Source organism: Hyla sarda, chromosome 1, assembly GCF_029499605.1.
Source record: "Hyla sarda isolate aHylSar1 chromosome 1, aHylSar1.hap1, whole genome shotgun sequence".
NCBI classification, from domain to species: Eukaryota; Metazoa; Chordata; class Amphibia; order Anura; family Hylidae; genus Hyla; species Hyla sarda.
In genome coordinates, this window is record NC_079189.1 from 271,432,830 (window position 1) to 271,452,352 (window position 19,523).

The 19,523-nt window shown below is 44.8% G+C and overlaps 1 protein-coding gene across 1 annotated transcript in view; it reads right to left on the reverse strand.

The window, feature by feature from the left end:
* Window positions 1-559: 559 nt before the first annotated feature.
* The window catches only part of DOHH (deoxyhypusine hydroxylase), an 84,346-nt gene continuing 65,382 nt past the window's right edge, over window positions 560-19,523 (reverse strand). Inside the window, exons 3-4 of the mRNA XM_056572348.1 lie at window positions 3,124-3,361; window positions 560-1,170 (exon numbers count right to left, since the gene is read on the reverse strand). Coding sequence (XP_056428323.1) covers window positions 851-1,170; window positions 3,124-3,361 — 558 coding nt within the window. The 3' untranslated portion in view covers window positions 560-850. The remainder of the gene's footprint in view (window positions 1,171-3,123; window positions 3,362-19,523) is intronic.

The following is a 19,523-nucleotide window of genomic DNA, read 5'->3' on the forward strand; positions in this document are numbered from 1 at the left end:
CTTTTATGGGGTATTTCTAATATGAAGGCCCTTCAAATCCACTTCAAACGTGAGCTGGTCCATGAAAAATAGCGAGTTTGAAAATTTTGTGAAAAATTTCAAAATTGCTGCTGAACTTTGAAGCCCTCTGGTGTCTTCCAAAAGTAAAAACTCATAAATTTTATGATGCAAACATAAAATAGACATATTGTATATGTCAACCCAAAAAAAAAAAATATTTTGAATATCCATTTTCCTTACAAGCAGAGAGCTTCAAAGTTAGAAAAATGCAAAATTTTCATTTTTTTCATCAAATTTGGGGATTTTTCACCAAGAAAGGATGCAAGTTACCATAAAATTTTACCACTAAGTTAAAGTAGAATATGTCACGAAAAAACAATCTCGGAATCAGAATGATAACTAAAAGCATTCCAGAGTTATTAATGTTTAAAGTGACAGTGGTCAGAATTGCAAAAAACGCTCCGGTCCTTAAGGTGAAAAAGGGCTCGGTCCTTAAGGGGTTAAGGTACCTTCGATTGTTATCATTTGTTTTATCAGTTATATCATGCATAGTCTCTGAAATGTTTTATTTTTTTTTATTTAATTCCAGAATTCATCTGGAAGAGGAGATGTTCCAAGCACAGAACTGACCGCACTATACTGCTTCAACACTGCTTTTTCAAAATGCACAGATATTAGAAAAGCTGCATTATAATAATGTCCTTGAAGATAAGGTTTGATTCATACAATATAGAATACAATGTTTGATCCCTTTTACAACTAACCCTACATTGAAAATGGTAATGCAGTTCTTTAGTCCATTATGTAAGGCTAGCATAAAGCATTCCTTTATAAATATTCAGCATCCAAATTAAGAGGCCAGCTCCTGGTTTTGGCTAAGACCATTTGCATACTGAAATTCCCCACTGTTCTCATAGTCATACATATCCAACGCCACCTCGCAGCTTTCTCTAACTACCTGTTCTAGGTCCCCAATGTGTGTTCTAAGCATTTTTAAACAATCTTCTTGTGCAATAGATCCTAAAGCTTCAGCACACTCATGACGGACCATTGGATTCTCTTCTAATCGATCCAATGCTGCTGAAAGCCCTGGAACCGCTGCTTCATGCTGTATCTGGCCCAACACATATCCAATTTCATGGCGGAAAAGAGAGCCACCACATTGGAGACCTTAAAGTAAAAACATACTTGTTACAGAATACAATTTTATTCATAAATGCATGCAAAAAGCCAAGGGCAAACTTAAATAGGCACTGTCAGATTTAAAAACTTTTTATATGTTGTACATCTTGGCAAAACATTAACCTTTCATATACTTCTTAACAAAATTGTATTTACATTTGGCTTATGGGTTATAAAAACACCCCATATCATCCAGAACATAATCCTGTCTGGCTGCAGCATCAACTTTGTTCAAGCTGGAGCACAAGCACAGCCCTTTAGCACCTTGCCCTGTCAGTCACTCTTGTGACAGTCTGCAGAAATGTGCAGGCAGTCACAAGAGGCAAATCATCTCTTCTATCCTGTGGGGCGAGTGACAAAGTTGAACGCAGGAGCATACAAGGAGGACCCCTATCTACAGAGGGCTATTGTATACAACGGAAAACTATGTACAACTTCTAGCTTCTAGGATCTAGAGGGGAAGCTACCTACAGGGAATAACAGGAGGCAACTATGTAGAAAGTACGTAAGAGACCTGTCTACCTATTGGAGCATTTCATTCTTTGACCAAGGCAGCATAAGGTCTTGGGCTAGCTCTGTTGCCAACCAATGTTGTGCGGTTAATGGACTTCAAAGGTGCAGTGGGTCTTTTGCGGAGCTGACTCGGAACAGGCACATCAGGTGAGTATAAAGGGTTTATTAAAATGCACCACGTTTCACCGCACATGGGCCCATGTGCGGTGAAACGCGTTGCATTTTAATAAACCTTTTATACTCACCTGATGTGCCTGTTCCGAGTCAGCGCCGCAAAAGACCCACCACACCTTTGAAGTCCATTTGTCGCTATCTACTTGGTTGAGAGGCTGCAGACCGGGCTCTAACAATCCTTACACGCTGTCCATTGTTGTGTGTGAGCTCACACAACCACCTGGGGTAAGAGGCTTTAAAAAGAATCCTTCTACCAATACCTACCCAGTCAGTTTTACGCTATGGAGCGCTCTCTTTTATATTTTTTATGTTGTGCGGTTGACCAGGTCAAGCAGGGCATTAACCACTTAAGGATTCAGGGCATACAGGTATGCCCTGGCGTCCTGGTACTTAAGGACTCAGGGCTTACCTGTACGTCCTTAGTCCTGTTACCAGGGTTTAAAGCGTTCTCAAGAGCAGAGAATGCTTTAAACCCGGTGGGTCCCAACTGCTATCAGCAGCCAGGACCCAGGGCTAATGCCGGACATTAACGATCGGGCCGATGTCCGGCATTAACCCTTCAAATGTTGCAATCAAAGTTGATTGCGGCTTCTTAAATGAAAGTGAAAAGTGCAAAACAAAAACGGCACCATGCAAAACACGGTGCAAAAAATTAGCCCTCATATAGCCCCGTATGCGGAACATTTTTTAAAAAGTTATAGGGGTCAGAAGATGACAATTTAAAAAATTCTAATTTTGGTGCAAATAGTTATAATTTTTGAAAGTAGTAAAAACAAAATAAAAACGTATATAAATTGGGTATTCTTATAACTGTAGGGACCTACAGAATAAAGATAAGGTGTCATTATTACCAAAAAGTGTACTGCATAGAAACGGAAGCATTAAAAAGTAGAAAAATTGTGTTTTTTTTTTATTTCACTCCAAAAAAGCCTTTTTTTGTTTCGCCGCAGATTATGATATAATATAAGTGATGTCATAACAAAGTACAATTGGTGATGCAAAAAACAAGCCCTTATATGTGTCTGTAGGTGCAAAACTGAAGGAGTTATGATTTTCAGAAGGGGAGGAGGAAAAAACGAAAGTGCAAAAACGAAAATTGTGCAATGGGCGGGGGCTGGAGGAGTCTAGTTTACCTCTAGTCCTCCCCCTTACCTCATAATATTGAAAGACAGCCCTGATATTTACCTATATATGTATAAAAAATATCTTTACAGCTATACATGTAAAAATTGTGTTTTATCTAGGTTCTCTCACCATCTGTCAATGCCAGGACTGCATCCCTTCCACCAATATTTCGTAGAGCAAACATGGCACGATAACGTTCAAATAGCGGCAAGTTGTCATTCAATAAGATCGCACGCAGAAATGGTACATCTCTTTCCTCAGCAGGAGGAGCAGGGTCCACAGACAAGAAAGGGTTATCATCAGAAAAATCCGGGTTTCTCTGAAGCCATTCTATTCTTTGAATGGCAAGCTTACATGTTTCTGCAACCTGGAAAAAAAAAAAAAAAAAAAGTACAGTAAACATCTACACTTCATCTATTTTAAAAGTGTATCCCCATCTGTGACATATAGGGCTCAGGATGCCTAATAGGTGTTGGTCCCAGAGATGGAAGCAGCATCTATCGCAAAATAAAGGGCACCTAATCTGATTTAGTGCCTATGTACTGAAAAATTCTGTGATTTGTGGCTGAATGTGATAGCTTTCAGTGCTGTACTAATGATGCTTGATTGGCTGACATTTGCACACTCTACCATTGGTTATTTGGGGGGGGGGGGGGGGTCTCCTTTTACCACTAATGAAAAGGAAATATTGGGGCTACACCTGCATGATAGAGTAAAAAACAAAAATTTTTACGCTAACATGCCTCATACTTTTCACAAGATGGAAAAGGAGAAAAAGACCATCAGAATTTTTACCGCAATTTCTCCTAAGTACGGAAATACCCCATATGTGGACAGAAAGTGCTCTGCGGGCTCACAACAGGGCTTAGGAGTGAGAGCACACCATGTACATTTTAGGCCTAAATTGGTGATTTGCATAGGGGTGGCTCATTGTTGCAGCAGTTCTGACAAACATTAAAAAAAATAAAAGTGCAGTAAGCATTTACACCCCACAGGTGTCTGAAAGATTTTAGAATGAAAATAAAAAATTTTCATATTCACAGCTCACTTTTCCAAAAAGGTGTCAAACGCCAGTGAGGTGTAAATGCTCACGGCACCCCTTGTTACATTCCACGTGGGGTGTAGTTTCCAAAACGGTGTCACATACTGGGCACCATGGGGGCTTCCTAAATGCGACATGGCCCCTAAGAACTATTCCAACCAAATACTCGGACCAAAAGTCAAATGGCGCTTCTTCCCTCCAGAGCCCCGCCATGCGCCCCCAAACGTCCCCATATGGGGTATTTTCATACTTAGGAGAAAAGGCCCCCAAAATGTGTAACTCAATTTCTGCTATTATCCCTTGTGAAAATGAAAAAAATAGGGGTTTCACCAGCATTTTAGTGTAAAAATTAAAATTGTTCCCACTGTTCCGAAATTGTGTCAAGCACCAGTTGGAAGTAAGTGCACACATTATTACATTCCTTGAGGGGTGCAGTTTTTAAAATGGTGTCACAGGAGGGGGGTTTCTACTGTCCTGGCACCATGGGGGCTTTTTTCCTATTGCCCCTTGAAAAAATGAAAAATTTGGGGAAAAGAACAAAAGAGCATTTTAGCGGGAAAAAAAAAATTCCTGTTTTAACCCCTTAACGACGCAGGACGTATATTTACGTCCTGCGCCGGTTCCCGCGATATGAAGCGGGATCGCGCCGCGTCGCTTCGGTCCCGGCGCTCATCAACGGCCGGGACCCGCGGCTAATACCACACATCGCCGATCGCGGCGATGTGCGGTATTAACCCTTTAGAAGCGGCGGTCAAAGCTGACCGCCGCTTCTAAAGTGAAACTGAAAGTATCCCGGCTGCTCAGTCGGGCTGCTCGGACACCGGGAGGGCCCTTACCTGCCTCCTCAGTGTCCGATCGACGAATGACTGCTCCGTGCCTGAGATCCAGGCAGGAGCAGTCAAGCGCTGATAATGCTGATCACAGGCGTGTTAATACACGCCAGTGATCAGCATAGGAGATCAGTGTGTGCAGTGTTATAGGTCCCTATGGGACCTATAACACTGCAAAAAAAAATGTAAAAAAAAAAAGTGTTAATAAAGGTCATTTAACCCCTTCCCTAATAAAAGTTTGAATCACCCCCCTTTTCCCATAAAAAAAATAAATAAAACAGTGTGAAAAAAATAAATAAATAAACATATGTGGTATCGCCGCGTGCGTAAATATCCGAACTATAAAAATATATCATTAATTAAACTGCACGGTCAATGGCGTACGCGCAAAAAAATTCCAAAGTCCAAAAAAGCGTATTTTGGTCACTTTTTATACCATTAAAAAAATGAATAAAAAGTGATCAAAAAGTCCGATCAAAACAAAAATCATACCGATAAAAACTTCAGATCACGGCGCAAAAAATCTCATACCGCCCTGTACGTGGAAAAATAAAAAAGTTATAGGGGTCAGAAGATGACATTTTTAAACGTATAAATTTTCCTGCATGTAGTTATGATTTTTTCCAGAAGTGCGACAAAATCAAACCTATATAAGTAGGGTATCATTTTAACCGTATGGACCTACAGAATAATGATAAGGTGTAATTTTTACCGAAATATGCACTGCGTAGAAAAGGAAGCCCCCAAAAAGTTACAAAATGGCGTTTTTTTTTTCGATTTTGTTGCACAATGATTTTTTTTTCCGTTTCGCCGTGCATTTTTGGGTAAAATGACTAATGTCACTGCAAAGTAGAATTGGCGACGCAAAAAATAAGCCATAATATGGATTTTTAGGTGGAAAATTGAAAGGGTTATGATTTTTAAAAGGTAAGGAGGAAAAAACGAAAGCGCAAAAACGGAAAAACCCTGAGTCCTTAAGGGGTTAACACAACAACAAAACTCCCCAGGGATTCCAGGGCAAATTATATGTGACAACAACTTTTAGGGGTCGCCCCACCAAGGGTTTAACCCTAAACTAGAAACCCCCCTTAAAACTAAATTTTATTAAGTCATTTAAAATATATGAGCTCCGGTATAGTGATCTAAAAGCACAGCTGGTAGTTGCTTAAATCATATGTTAGCACCCTATAAATTCTTAGGTAATGATATTGTGCTTTTATAGCACTAATCTGCGGATGCCACTATATAGATAGAGAAGCACTGTAAGCTGCTAGTTAAAATATGAATAGCCCTCCGCTGCCCGACGTTTCGTTGGATGAACCAACTTTATCAAGGTACAGAGGCTAATGGTCTGCCCACAAGGGTGTACTTGGGGTTATCTTTACGCATACCTAATGCAATCAGATATGTATTGTGAATGGTTCGCTTAAACATACCAGGCGATCATCATAAATAGGATACATACATTAATTTTCTTTAATTATGATTTGGTGATAGTGTTATTATATTGCACAAATATTGTGGTGAATTTTATCTAGCTATACAATTAAATGCTAAGTTTTACGGCACCTTTATAAATATTTTTCTTTAGTTTTGATCCGCAAGGTGAAGTCGCTAAGGCAGACGTGAGGCCCTACTACTTACGTAACTAGAATACTTAAAACATAACCTTTATTTTACATTAATTATAAAACCAACAATATAAAGAAAGAATAATCAGTGCCAAAAAATAGTGCAACACCCCAAAAAAAAAAAAAAAAAAAAAAAAACTGTGCTGAGGAGCCCACAGGTGTAAAGCGCAATCAATTTCTTGATTGTCTGCTTGAGGGTTAATAGAAGATAGAACCCTAACTTATAGCAAAAAAGGGGGTGTTGTCTAGTACACTACTTACAGATGTTCTTCATTTATATTAGTCAAACAATAGTAGAAAACAAGCAGATATTATGGAATGGGGGAGGGGAGGTGCCTGCTAGCAATATAATGCCAGTCCCTCTATCCCTGCATTTTGAGGGACCTACCTCCTTAACAGGGTGGCCTCAACCACTGTGCCGGACCCTACACTCCCTAAATGAGGGAGAAAACAACAAAAAAGATGGATGATATAGTAAGTAGAGAAAGACTGGGTGTTTGCAACTCGGGGCTCTAAAAAATGAAATTACACCTAATCAAATGAATGTGATGAAAAAATTTGCGTTATAAAATTTTTTCGCAAAATTTGAATCCTAACGCATTTCGCCTGTCCATTTAACCTCTTCAGGACGCAGGGCAATCCTGAGTCCTTAAGGACCCAGGGCGTATGGGTACGCCCGTGGGAATTCCGGTCCCCGCCACTAGCCAGTCAGGGGCCCGGACCGGGATGCCTGCTGAAATCATTCAGCAGGCATCCCGGCATAACGCCCAGGGGGGTCCTGAGACCTCCCCATGTCAGCGATCACCACAGTACATCAGTAAATACTCACCGGCAGTCTGTGGCGCTTCTGGGTCATGTCTGTCACATGTGACTCCAGGACCCGGATAAGGATGATGATAGGTGGTGTAACAGACACCACCAATCATCATCTGTACAGTACTGGGGGGCAGCCCCTGTTGCCATTCCCAAGTACAGCAGAGATTGGGTGGCTGCAGTGACCACACCAATCACTGCAGTATGTGGAGGTGGAATCAGGAGCACACTGCTCCGTTCTGCCCATCCTTTTCCTCAGAGCTGGTGTGCAGGACTGAGCTCCGTGACAACATCTCCCCCCTCTCAGTGTAAAAGTTGTAAAAAGTATCCCCTTGCTCCCTTTCTGTGGCCCCTTGGCACAGAAAGCAGTAAGGGTAAGCTTTAGATTAGGTAGGGACAGTTAGGAGTTAAAAAAAAAAAAAAAAAGTTTTTTTTTTTCCTTCTTTGCAGCGTACTATCCCCGTAGGTGTCCGCGGGTCCTTTAGCTGCGTGACCCCGGCCCTACTTTGCGCAGACCTTTTTTTTTTTTGCTTAACGTGTGGCCAGACCCTCTTAGCTATAAAAAAGTGGTCCACCACTGTTCGCTAAAGCCCACCCGTCGCTGATCAGTCCCGTAGTACTGATCAGCATTTTTTTGTGTGGTGCAGGCACATTTTTGGGTTATAGCGGCTTTATTTTTTTGCACTTATAGTCTATCCATGCCACGAGTAGCAGGCCTGTGCTGTGTGGATGGACCGTACCTCTGTGTGCGGCCTGCCCCACCGCTGTCAATGATTTATCACTGATCAGCGTCTTTTTTTTTCGGTTCAGGCGGGTGCATTTTTTCGGGGTTAAGAGTTTTATTATAAAATTTTTCTGGTATTTTGTGTGGGGGTCCGTGTACGTGCCACCAGCCACTGTTCTGGGCTGAGTGGCCCGGACCCCTCAGTGACTTTTGCGCTACCTGCCGCCAAGCGTTAATCAGTGCGCACATCACTGATTGGGTACACGTTTTTTTTGGCGCAGGGCTTTTCTTGTGCTAGAAGTTTTTTTATTTTTTCGTTTTTTCCCTTTGTATTTTATATTTTTTCTGTTAGGGCGGGTTTAGTTAGGTTAGGGCGGGTTAGGGAGGTATTATCACACGCAGCACATACACGAATAAAGTTTTTCCCCCCACATATTTACACTTCACCCCCATTAGAGTAGGGAAATGTCCCACAGAGCGTTTTCAGCAGAGGAGGCATATGCCATACTTGCCTCAGACACTGAAAGTGTCTCAGAGGAAGACCCCACCTTCCTTATTTCCTCATCCTCCTCATCATCATCTAGTTCTGATGATGAGCCACCAAGACGGCGGAGATGACGCCAAGCAGGTCCGCAAACCTCCTCTGCTCCTGACCCTGTGCCCCATGCTAGTATGAGTCCCCCTGGTGCTCATACTAGTCAAGCCCCCCAGCCAAGTTCACTGGTGCCCTGTACCGGAGAACTTGTCTGGACTGACCAAGTGGACCATCATCAATCACTTCGGGGAAAAATTTTGGGAGGCCTATGTCCCTGCAAGGGAGGTCGCTATTGGTGAGTCTCTCATCAGCTTTAAGGGGAGACTCAGCTTCCGACAATGTGATACGTCTAGATCTTATTAAAGGACAAGTCTCACAGTAAACAATTGTTCAGCTTCTAGTGCAGAAGGTAAAGTTATACAGGTTTGTAAATCACTTCCATTACCAATGCTGCTTAGAAACAAGCTTTATCTGCATTCTTCTGTCTGACAGGAAATTCAGCTGTTCCAGGTTTTCATGACTTGCGACCCCCTATTCAGGCTGTTATCAGCAGCATCCAGGGGCCGTGACGTGACAATTACCCAGAAAACCCCTGTGCTGCAGAGAGCTGCCTGAGCTCGGCCTTAGCCCCTCCCATCTGATGAATATTCACACTGTCCTCCCTCTGTTCTGCAGTGATTGGCTGATTCAGATTATAGCAGAGTCAGCAAACAGGCTGATTCTCTCCCCTCTCCTTGCTAATGTTTTTACACTGATAACGGAGGAGAGGAGGAGGGGAGGGAGCTGTCACACTGAGCACTGGGGAGAGAGGAGTGCAGGGCGGAGGAGGGGGGAGGTGATTGTGCCACTGTAAAGCTGTTTCATTGAGAGGAGGAGGGGGAGGGAGTGATTTTACAGTGTAAAACTGCAGCTTCAACTCCAGGGTCCCTCTCTCTGAGCACTGAGATTACATTTTGTTTCCTCGTGGCCACCCTGCTGTATAGGGCTATGATTGGAGCTCAGTGTTATGTGGGAGGGAGCTAGCAGAGCTGTGGGAGTGACTAACATAAGTTAGGGGTGGTAACAAGTTCTCTGCTCAGGCACCTGAGAGCAGGAAATGTGAGCAGTGCATGCAGGGAAATGTAGTCTTTGAGATCACAGACAGAGCCACCATAACCAGGAAGTAACTGGAATTTATGAGCTGAATAGCCAGTGAATGGGGGCCGGAAAAAAAATCACAAATATGTCAGAGAGGTGGTAGGTGAATATACTATGGAATGGCTAGGTATTTTTTTTCTTTGCTGCATGGGATATCTTCTTTAATGAAAAGGAATATCACTTTATGTACCGTATTTTTCGCCGTATAAGACGCACTTTTTCTTCCCCAAAACTGGGGGGAAAAAGTCGGTGCGTCTTATACGGCGAATACACCCCTATCGCGGCGGTCCCTGCGGCCATCAACGGCCGGGACCCTCGGCTAATACAGGACATCACCGATCGCGGTGATGCCCTGTATTAACCCTTCAGACGCGGCGATCAAAGCTGACCACCGCGTCTGAAGGGAAAGTGACACGAACCCGGCTGTTCAGTCGGGCTGTTCGGGACCGCCGCGGCGGTCCCGAACAGCCCGACTAAATAGCCGGGTTAGTGCTTACAGGACACCGGGAGGGACCTTACCTGCCTCCTCGGTGTCTTCTCCGTTCAGGGATCCCCTGTATGGCCGGCGCTCTCCTTCCTCGTCATCACGTCGTCGCGTACGTGCGTCAGCGTGCGTAACGACGTGATGACGGCGACAGAGAGCGAGGATACCTGGGCGGCGCGACGGGGACACGGCGACAGCGATGGAGCGACATCCAGGGCAGCGGTGACTGGTCCGGAGCGGCGGGGACACGTGAGTATTACCTCCTATGCAGTGGTCTTCAATCTGCGCACCTCCAGATGTTGCAAAACTACAACTCCCAGCATGCCCGGACAGCCAACGGCTGTCCGGGCATGCTGAGAGTTGTAGTTTTGCAACATCTGGAGGTCCGCAGGTTGAAGACCGCTATTGGGTTCAAAATCTTTATTTTTTTTAGATTTTGCACCTATAAATTGGGTGCGTCTTATACGACGGTGCGTCCTATAGGGCGAAAAATACGGTACCCATTATATCCCACTCTTGCTACCTTTTTACGGTTTGCCCAAAATACACAAAGGTCTATCTCCTTTAACCCCTTAAGGACCAGGCCATTTTACACCTTAAGGACCGAAGCGTTTTTTGAAATTCTGACCACTGTCACTTTAAACATTAATAATTCTGGAATGCTTTTAGTTCTCATTCTGATTCCGAGATAGTTTTTTCGTGACATATTCTACTTTAACTTAGTGGTAAAATTTTATGGTAACTTGCATCCTTTCTTGTTGAAAAATCCCAAAATTTGATGAAAAAAATGAAAATTTTGCATTTTTCGAACTTTGAAGCTCTCTGCTTGTAAGGAAAATGGATATTCAAAATATATTTTTTTTGGGTTCACATATACAATATGTCTACTTTATGTTTGCATCATAAAATTTATGAGGAAGACACCAGAGGGCTTCAAAGTTCAGCAGCAATTTTGAAATTTTTCACAAAATTTTCAAACTCACTATTTTTCAGGGACCAGTTCAGTTTTGAAGTGGATTTGAAGGGTCTTCATATTAGAAATACCCCATAAAAGACCCCATTATAAAAACTACACCCCCAAAGTATTCAAAATGACATTCAGTAAGTGTATTAACCCTTTAGGTGTTTCACAGGAATAGCAGCAAAGTGAAGTAGAAAATTCAAAATCTTCATTTTTTCACTCGCATGTTCTTGTAGACCCAATTTTGGAGAAAATTTTTACTTGTATTTGAAACCCAATTTCTCTCGAGTAAGCACATACCTAATATGTCTATGTTAATTGTTCAGCGGGCGCAGTAGAGGGCTCAGAAGGGAAGGAGCGACAAATGGTTTTTGGGGGGCATGCCGCATTTAGGAAGCCCCTATGGTGCCAGGACAGCAAAAAAAAAAAAAACACATGGCATACCATTTTGGAAACTAGACCCCTCAGGGAACGTAACAAGGGGTAAAGTGAACCTTAATACCCTACAGGTGTTTCACGACTTTTGCATATGTAAAAAAAATATATATTTTTTTTACCTAAAATGCTTGGTTTCCCAAAATGTTTACAATTTTAAAAAGGGTAATAGCAGAAAATACCCCCCAAAATTTGAAGCCCAATTTCTCCCGATTCAGAAAACACCCCATATGGGGGTGAAAAGTGCTCTGCTGGCGCACTACAGGTCTCAGAAGAGAAGGAGTCACATTTGGATTTTTGAAAGCGAATTTTGCTCTGGGGGCATGCCGCATTTAGGAAGCCCCTATGGTGCCAGGACAGCAAAAAAAAAAAAACACATGGCATACCATTTTGGAAACTAGACCCCTCGGTGAACGTAACAAGGGGTAATTTGAACCTTAATACCCTACAGGTGTTTCACGACTTTTTCATATGTAAAAAATATATATATATTTTTTACCTAAAATGCTTGTTTTCCCAAAAATTTTACATTTTTAAAAAGGGTAATAGCAGAAAATACCCCCCAAAATTTGTTAGGCAATTTCACCCGAGTACGGCGATACCCCATATGTGGCCCTAAACTGTTGCCTTGAAATACGACAGGGCTCCAAAGTGAGAGCGCCATGCGCATTTGAGGCCTAAATTAGGGACTTGCATAGGGGTGGACATAGGGGTATTCTACGCCAGTGATTCCCAAACAGGGTGCCTCCAGCTGTTGTAAAACTCCCAGCATGCCTAGACAGTCAACGGTTATCTGGCAATACTGGGAGTAGTTGTTTTGCAACAGCTGGAGGCTCAGTTTTGGAAACAGTGGCGTACCAGACGTTTTTCATTTTTATTGGGGAGGGGAGGGGGGTTGTATAGGGGTATGTGTATATGTAGTGTTTTTTACTTTTCATTTTATTTTGTGTTAGTGTAGTGTAGTGTTTTTAGGGTACAGTCACACGGGCGGGGGTTCACAGTAGTTTCTCGCTGGCAGTTTGAGCTGCGGCAGAAAATTTGACGCAGCTCAAACTTGCAGCCGGATATTTACTGTAATCCTCCGCCCATGTGAGTGTACCCTGTACGTTCACATTGGGGGGGGGGGGGGGGACATCCAGCTGTTGCAAAACTACAACTCCCAGCATGTACGGTCTATCAGTACATGCTGGGAGTTGTAGTTTTGCAACCGCTGGAGGCTCCGTTTTGCAAACAGTGGCGTACCAGACGTTTTTCATTTTTATTGGGGAGGGGGGCTGTGTAGGGGTATGTGTATACGTAGTGTTTTTTACTTTGTATTTTATTTTGTGTTAGTGTAGTGTAGTGTTTTTAGGGTACAGTCGCACGGGCGGGGGTACACAGTAGTTTCTCGCTGGCAGTTTGAGCTGCGGCAGAAATTTTGCCGCACCTCAAACTTGCAGCCGGATACTTACTGTAATCCTTCGCCCATGTGAGTGTACCCTGTACATTCACATTTGGGGGGGGGGGGGGGGGGGGGCATCCAGCTGTTGCAAAACTACAACTCCCAGCATGTACGGTCTATCAGTGTATGCTGGAAGTTGTAGTTTTGCAACAGCTGGAGGCACACTGGTTGTGAAACACCGAGTTTGGTAACAAACTCAGTGTTTTGCAACCAGTGTTCCTTTAGCTGTTGCAAAAGCTACAACCCCCAGCATGTACGGACAGCGGAAGGGCATGCTGGGTCTTGTAGTTATGCAACAGCTGGAGGCATACTACTCTGGCTGGGGATGCTGGGGATTGTAGTTATGCAACAGCTGGAGACACACTGGTTTGCTACTTAACTCAGTGTGCCTTCAGCTTTTGCAAAACTACAACTCTCAGCAGTCACCGACAGCCAACGGGCATGCTGGGAGTTGTAGTTATGCAACCACCAGATGCACCACTACAACCCCCAGCATGCACTTTAGCTGATTGTGCAAGCTGGGAGTTGAAGTTATACAACAGCTGAAGGTACACTTTTCCATAGAAAGAATGTGCCTCCAGCTGTTGCAAAACTACAAGTCCCAGCATGCCCATAAGGGCATGCTGGGAGTTGTGGTGGTCTGCCTCCTGCTGTTGCATAACTACAGCTCCCAGCATGCCCTTTTTGCATGCTGGGAGCTGTTGCTAAGCAACAGCAGGATGCTGTCACTCACCTCCAACGATCCTCGCCGCACAGGTCAGTCCCTCGTCGCCACCGCCGCTGCTCCTGGGGCCCCGATCCCAACAGGGACCCCGGGGATCGGGGTCCCCAGCACCCGGGGTGCACGTCCCGCACCCACTCACGTCCTCCGGAAGAGGGGCGGAGCGGGTTGCGGGAGTGACACCCGTAGCAGGCGCCCTGATTGGTCGGCCGGTAATCCGGCCGACGAATCAGGGCGATCGTGAGGTGGCACCAGTGCCACCTCACCCCTGCTGGCTCTGGCTGTTCGGGGCCGTCTCTGACGGCCCCGATCAGCCAATAATTCCGGGTCACCGGAGACCCGATTGACCCGGAATCCGCCGCAGATCGCTGGACTGAATTGTCCAGCGATTTGCGGCCATCGCCGACATGGGGGGGTCATCATGACCCCCCTGGGCGATATGCCCCGATGCCTGCTGAATGATTTCAGCAGGCATCGGGCACCGGCTCCGCTCCAGATGGTTGCGGGGGGCCGGTAAAACACATGACGTTCTCATACGTCATGTGTCCTTAAGGACTCGGAAATGGAGACGTATGAGAACGTTATGTGTCCTTAAGGGGTTAAAAGGTCGCCCGATAGTGTCAGGAATAATTCATTAATCTGGCCCAGAACGCTGGTGTGTCTCCCGATCAAATATTACGCCCTTTTGTATTATCTCGCCCTTCTTACATTAGGGATACCACCGACCTGTTACTTAAGTTGGAGGTTCACTGGATGGGGAGGCCTGGCTTTGTTCCATCGATGTCGAGGCCCTCTACAGTTCGATAACCACATAACCAAGGTATAGAAGCGGTGAAGTTCTTCCTTTGTAGCCATAGTATATATCTACGAACACATAATGAATTCATCACACAGCTACTTGAGTTTGCCCTTACCAGGAATTATTTTACTTTTAATGCACAGACCTTCCACCAACTCGGGGACTGCCTTGGGCAGTCCGGCAGCGCCCACCTATGCAAACATCTACCTGGGTTGGTGGGAGAGGTCTGTGGTATTTAGTGACATCTATGAAAAATATCAATCGTCAATACCCTTCTGGGGAAGGTATATGGACTATATACTAATAATCTGGACAGGCCAAAAGGAAGACTTCACCGCTTTTGTATAGGAGCTCAATATAAATCAGCTCAGACTTCATTTTACCTATGAAATCCATAAAGAATCTTTGTTTTTTAGATGTGGTACTCTACAAAAATTCCCTGGGGCGTATAGACGCCTGTGTTTACAGGAAACCTACCGCCGGGAACAACATCTTAAAATGGGAAAGTCACCATCCAGTCCCTTTAAAACGAGGAATCCCAAAGGCCCAATACCTCCGTATGAGGAGGAATTGCTTCAATTTTGATTCTTTCAAGAGAGAATCTGATAAACTTAAAGGGGTATTCCAGGAAAAATTATAATATATATATAACTTTCTGGAGCCAGTTGATATATATATATATATATATATCAACTGGCTCCAGAAAGTTAAACAGATTTGTAAATTACTTCTATTAAAAAATCTTAATCCTTTCAGTACTTATGAACTTCTTAAGTTAAGGTTGTTCTTTTCTGTCTAAATCCTCTCTGATGCCCAGTTTAGAAGCAAATCCCCATAGCAGAGAGGATTTAGACAGAAAAGAACAACCTTAACTTAAGAAGTTCATAAGTACTGAAAGGATTAAGATTTTTTAATAGAAGTAATTTACAAATCTTTCTGGAGCCTGTTGATATATATAAAAAAAAAAAAAAAAAAAAAAAAGTTTTTTCCTGGAATACCCCTAAGTGCAGGTTTCGGGAGAGAGGTTATCCCAATTACATTCTTTCTATAGCATATAATGAGGCTAGTAAGAGAGATCGGAGCACACTTCTAAGTCCCTCAGGTCAAGAAAGAGGAAAATGTGTTAAAGGGGTTGTGCGCTGCGCTGCAGTTCGGAGCTCCGCTCACAGCGTCCGGAAGTTCATTACTCCGAACGCTGTGTGCGGGCTTCCGTGTTCACGGTCCACGCGGCCCCTTCGTGACGTCTCGCCCGCCCGCTCTACCAAAGTCTATGGGAAGGGGGCGTGACACTGGTCGCGCCCCCTTCCCATAGACTTTCGTTGAGGGGGCGGGCGAGACGTGACGAAGGGGCTGGGCGAGACGTCACGCCCGGCGGCTGCGAACATGGAAGCCCGCACACAGCGTTCAGAGTAATGAACTTCCGGACGCTGTGAGCGGAGCTCCGAACTGCAGGGCAGCGCACAACCCCTTTAAGGATAATTGGGACATTTGACACAGAGCAGCAGCCCCCATCCGATACATCATTACCCAATTTTGGCCCATCCTTACATCGGACCCATCCATATCATACCTGATAGGAAACAGACCCCAAATCACCTACAGGCGTGGTAGGAATCTGGGTGATCGATTAATACATAGCCACTTATCCCCACTGCCCCGAAAAGGCACGTGGCTGGAAGGAAAATCACAAGAACTTATTGATGTGGATCCTGTAAGGGATGTGAATATATTAGGGTCACAAAATTCCTCAAGGGCCCAAATGATGGTAAAAGATTCATTAGCCGTGATTTTGCAAACTGCAAAATATGAAAAGTGGTTTATGCTTGCCAATGTCCTTTATTATGTGTGGGAAAGACCAAGAGGGAGTTGCGTCGTCGGATCTTAGAGCACATAGGCGACATAAATCATCATATGAGATTATTCCACCCTTCCTCTCCCTGAGCCCTTTCTTTTCATGTCTTGGAAGTAGTTCAACCCAATATCAGAGGAGGAGACCTTGATCGCTGCCTTATCCAGAAAGAAACCCAATGGATATATAGACTGGGTACGATCTCCCCTGGAGGATTAAATGAGTGTCTTTCTTTTAACTCTTATCTAAAATCTTAACTCTGATATTGGTGAAATTAGCCACTTAATCTAAATATTCCAAATTATTACAAAAAAAAAATCTATCTGATCCTACTGGTAGGTGATAAAAACATAAAAAAAATAGTTTTCAAATTTTTTTCTGACAGCATTATTAATATCCCCTATGGTCTATTTTCTTATCAGTGCATTGAGCAATTAGAAAATGGACCAATACTGATCATATAATTTGATTCAGTAGTTATCTATACCTTTAAAGGGTAGCTCCCACCATCCTATGTTTTTTATTCTGTCCCTGCCTATTGCCAATCTATCCCTAACCCCCCTCCCTGCTTTTAATTTTTCTTTTTATTATATTAAAAATAACTTTGTCTGCCTGGTAGTGTGCTCACTACCAGGCAGACTTCCCCAGCAGGCACCACGTCACTGATGCCTGCTGGGGACAACACTTCCGCCCTTAGTTTATCTACACAGGGTGCCTCCAGCTGTTTCACTACTACAACTCCCAGCTTGCCCTGACATCTATTGGCTGTCAGGGCATGATGGGAGTTGTAGTAGTGAAACAGCTGGAGGCACCCTGTGTAGATAAACTCAGGCCCGGACTGGCCTACCGGGATACCGGGAATGATCCCGGTGGGCCGCTGGGCCTGGGGCCGGATTAACGTAGGGGCTCCAGGCCCCTACATGAAAATAGGTCCAGCGGGCTCAGGGCCGGTTTTGCTTATAGGGCGCTGCTCTGCCTGTAGCCGCAACCGCCCAGCAAAGCCCATATAATATCCCCGTCCCATGTTTGAGGAGCGCGGCAAGCGAAAAGCCGCACGCTCCAGCCCAAAACATGCCCTGCTTGCCGCGCTCCTCAAACATAGGACATGTTAATACAGGAGCGGAGCAGGGCTGAGAAACCGCCAATCTCCCCCCGCATCACCCTACCGCCACGCTCACCATTCTAATTGGCCGGCACTGGAGGACGAGTGACGCCCCTGACGCTGCGCAGGGGGACGTCACTCGTCATCACCGGAGCGCGACCCCAGCTGTGAGACACCCTTCCTCCTGCCTGCCCGCTGCCCTGACTGATCTGAGCAAGTGAGACAGGAGGGGGACGGGGGAGGAATAGTGGAGTGGGGAGTTAATTAAGTCGTCGTGGGGTAGTGGGGGGTTAATTAAATCGTACAGGGGTGGGGAGGAGGGGGGGTCAATTAAATAGTACAGGGGTGGGGAGGAGGGGGGGGTCAATTAAATCGTACAGAGGTGGGGAGGAGGGGGAGTGGGTTAATGAAATTGTACAGGGGGGAGGGGGTGGGGGTGTTAATTTCATTAAACCCCCACCTCCCCTGCCTCCTCATATAATCTCCTTACTAGTGGGGTGACAAACTGTAACAAACCTCCTCCTCATGTAATCTCCTTACTACTGGGGTGACCCACTGTAACAAACCTCCTCCTCATGTAATCACCTTACTACTGGGGTGACACACTGTAACAAACCCCCTCCTCGTGTAATCACCTTACTAATGGGGTGACACACTGTAACAAACCCACTCCTCCTGTAATCTCCTTACTACTGGGGTTACACACTGTAACAAACCTCCTCCTCATGTAATCACCTTACTACTAGGGTGACACACTGTAACAAACCCACTCCTCATGTAATCATCTTACTACTGGGGTGACACACTAACAAACCTCCTCCTCATGTAATCTCCTTACTACTACACTACAGTGTGGGGTGACACACTGTAGCATACCTTCTCCTCATGTAATCACCTTAATACTGGGGTGACACACTAACAAACCCACTCTTCATGTAATCACCTTAATACTGGTGTGAAACACTAACAAACCTCCTCATGTAAGGGAGAGGAGGGGGAGTTAATGAAATCGCACAGGGGGGCAGGAGGGGGGATCGGCAATAGAGAGCGCTGGAAAAATGCAGGGTCTAACATGATTGTCCTGCAGATGCTGAAGAGATGAAGTTTTGGCTGAAAGAAGACGCCGTGGAGGTCTGAGCCGGATGGAGAAGAAAAGGAAAGAAGACGACGCTGATCAGAGATGTAATTGTGAGTCCCAAAATGTAACTGTAATCACATAGAGGTATATACCAGCTGTATACAGATCTGTATACCATATATGTTCCTGTATATAATCACTTATATGGTATACAGATCTGTATACAGCTGGTATATACCTCTATATTAGTTTTTGCCAACCAGGGTGCCTCCAGATGTTGTGGCCTTTGGCTGTCCGGGCATGCTGGGAGTTGTAGTTTTGCAACAGCTGGAGGGACGCTGGTTGGGAAACACTTATCTAATCGCTGTGTGTGTGATATTGTCTGCGGAGCTGTGTATCTAATCCCCCTATAGATACACAGATACTGGATGTCGAGTCCTCTTATCTAATGCTATAATGTGTGATACTGTATGCTATACTTGTGTAAGGAGATTACATGAGGAGGTTTGTTACAGTGTGTCACTCCAGAAGTAAGGAGATTATATGAGGAGGAGGTTACAGTGTGTCACCCCAGTTCTAAAGAGATTACATGAGGAGGAGGTTTGTTATAGTGCGTCAACCCAGTAGTAAGGAGATTACATGAGGAGGGGGGTTGTTACAGTGTGTAACCCCAGTAGTAAGGAGATTACATGAGGAGGAGGTTTGTTACAGTGTGTCACTTCACTTTCGCCTAGGGCGGCAAAAATCCTTGCACCAGCCCTGAGCGGGCTGCACAATATCTTAGCAGAAAAAGAGGGCCGGCCCTGCACTGTCCCAGGCCGGCCCTCCTTCTTACTTACGGCCCTGGGTGGTCGGCTGCCCGCTTGTCCTCGGTGCACAGAGCCCCGCTTGTCCTCGGTGCACAGAGCCCCGCTTGTCCTCGGTGCACAGAGCCCCGCTTGTCCTCG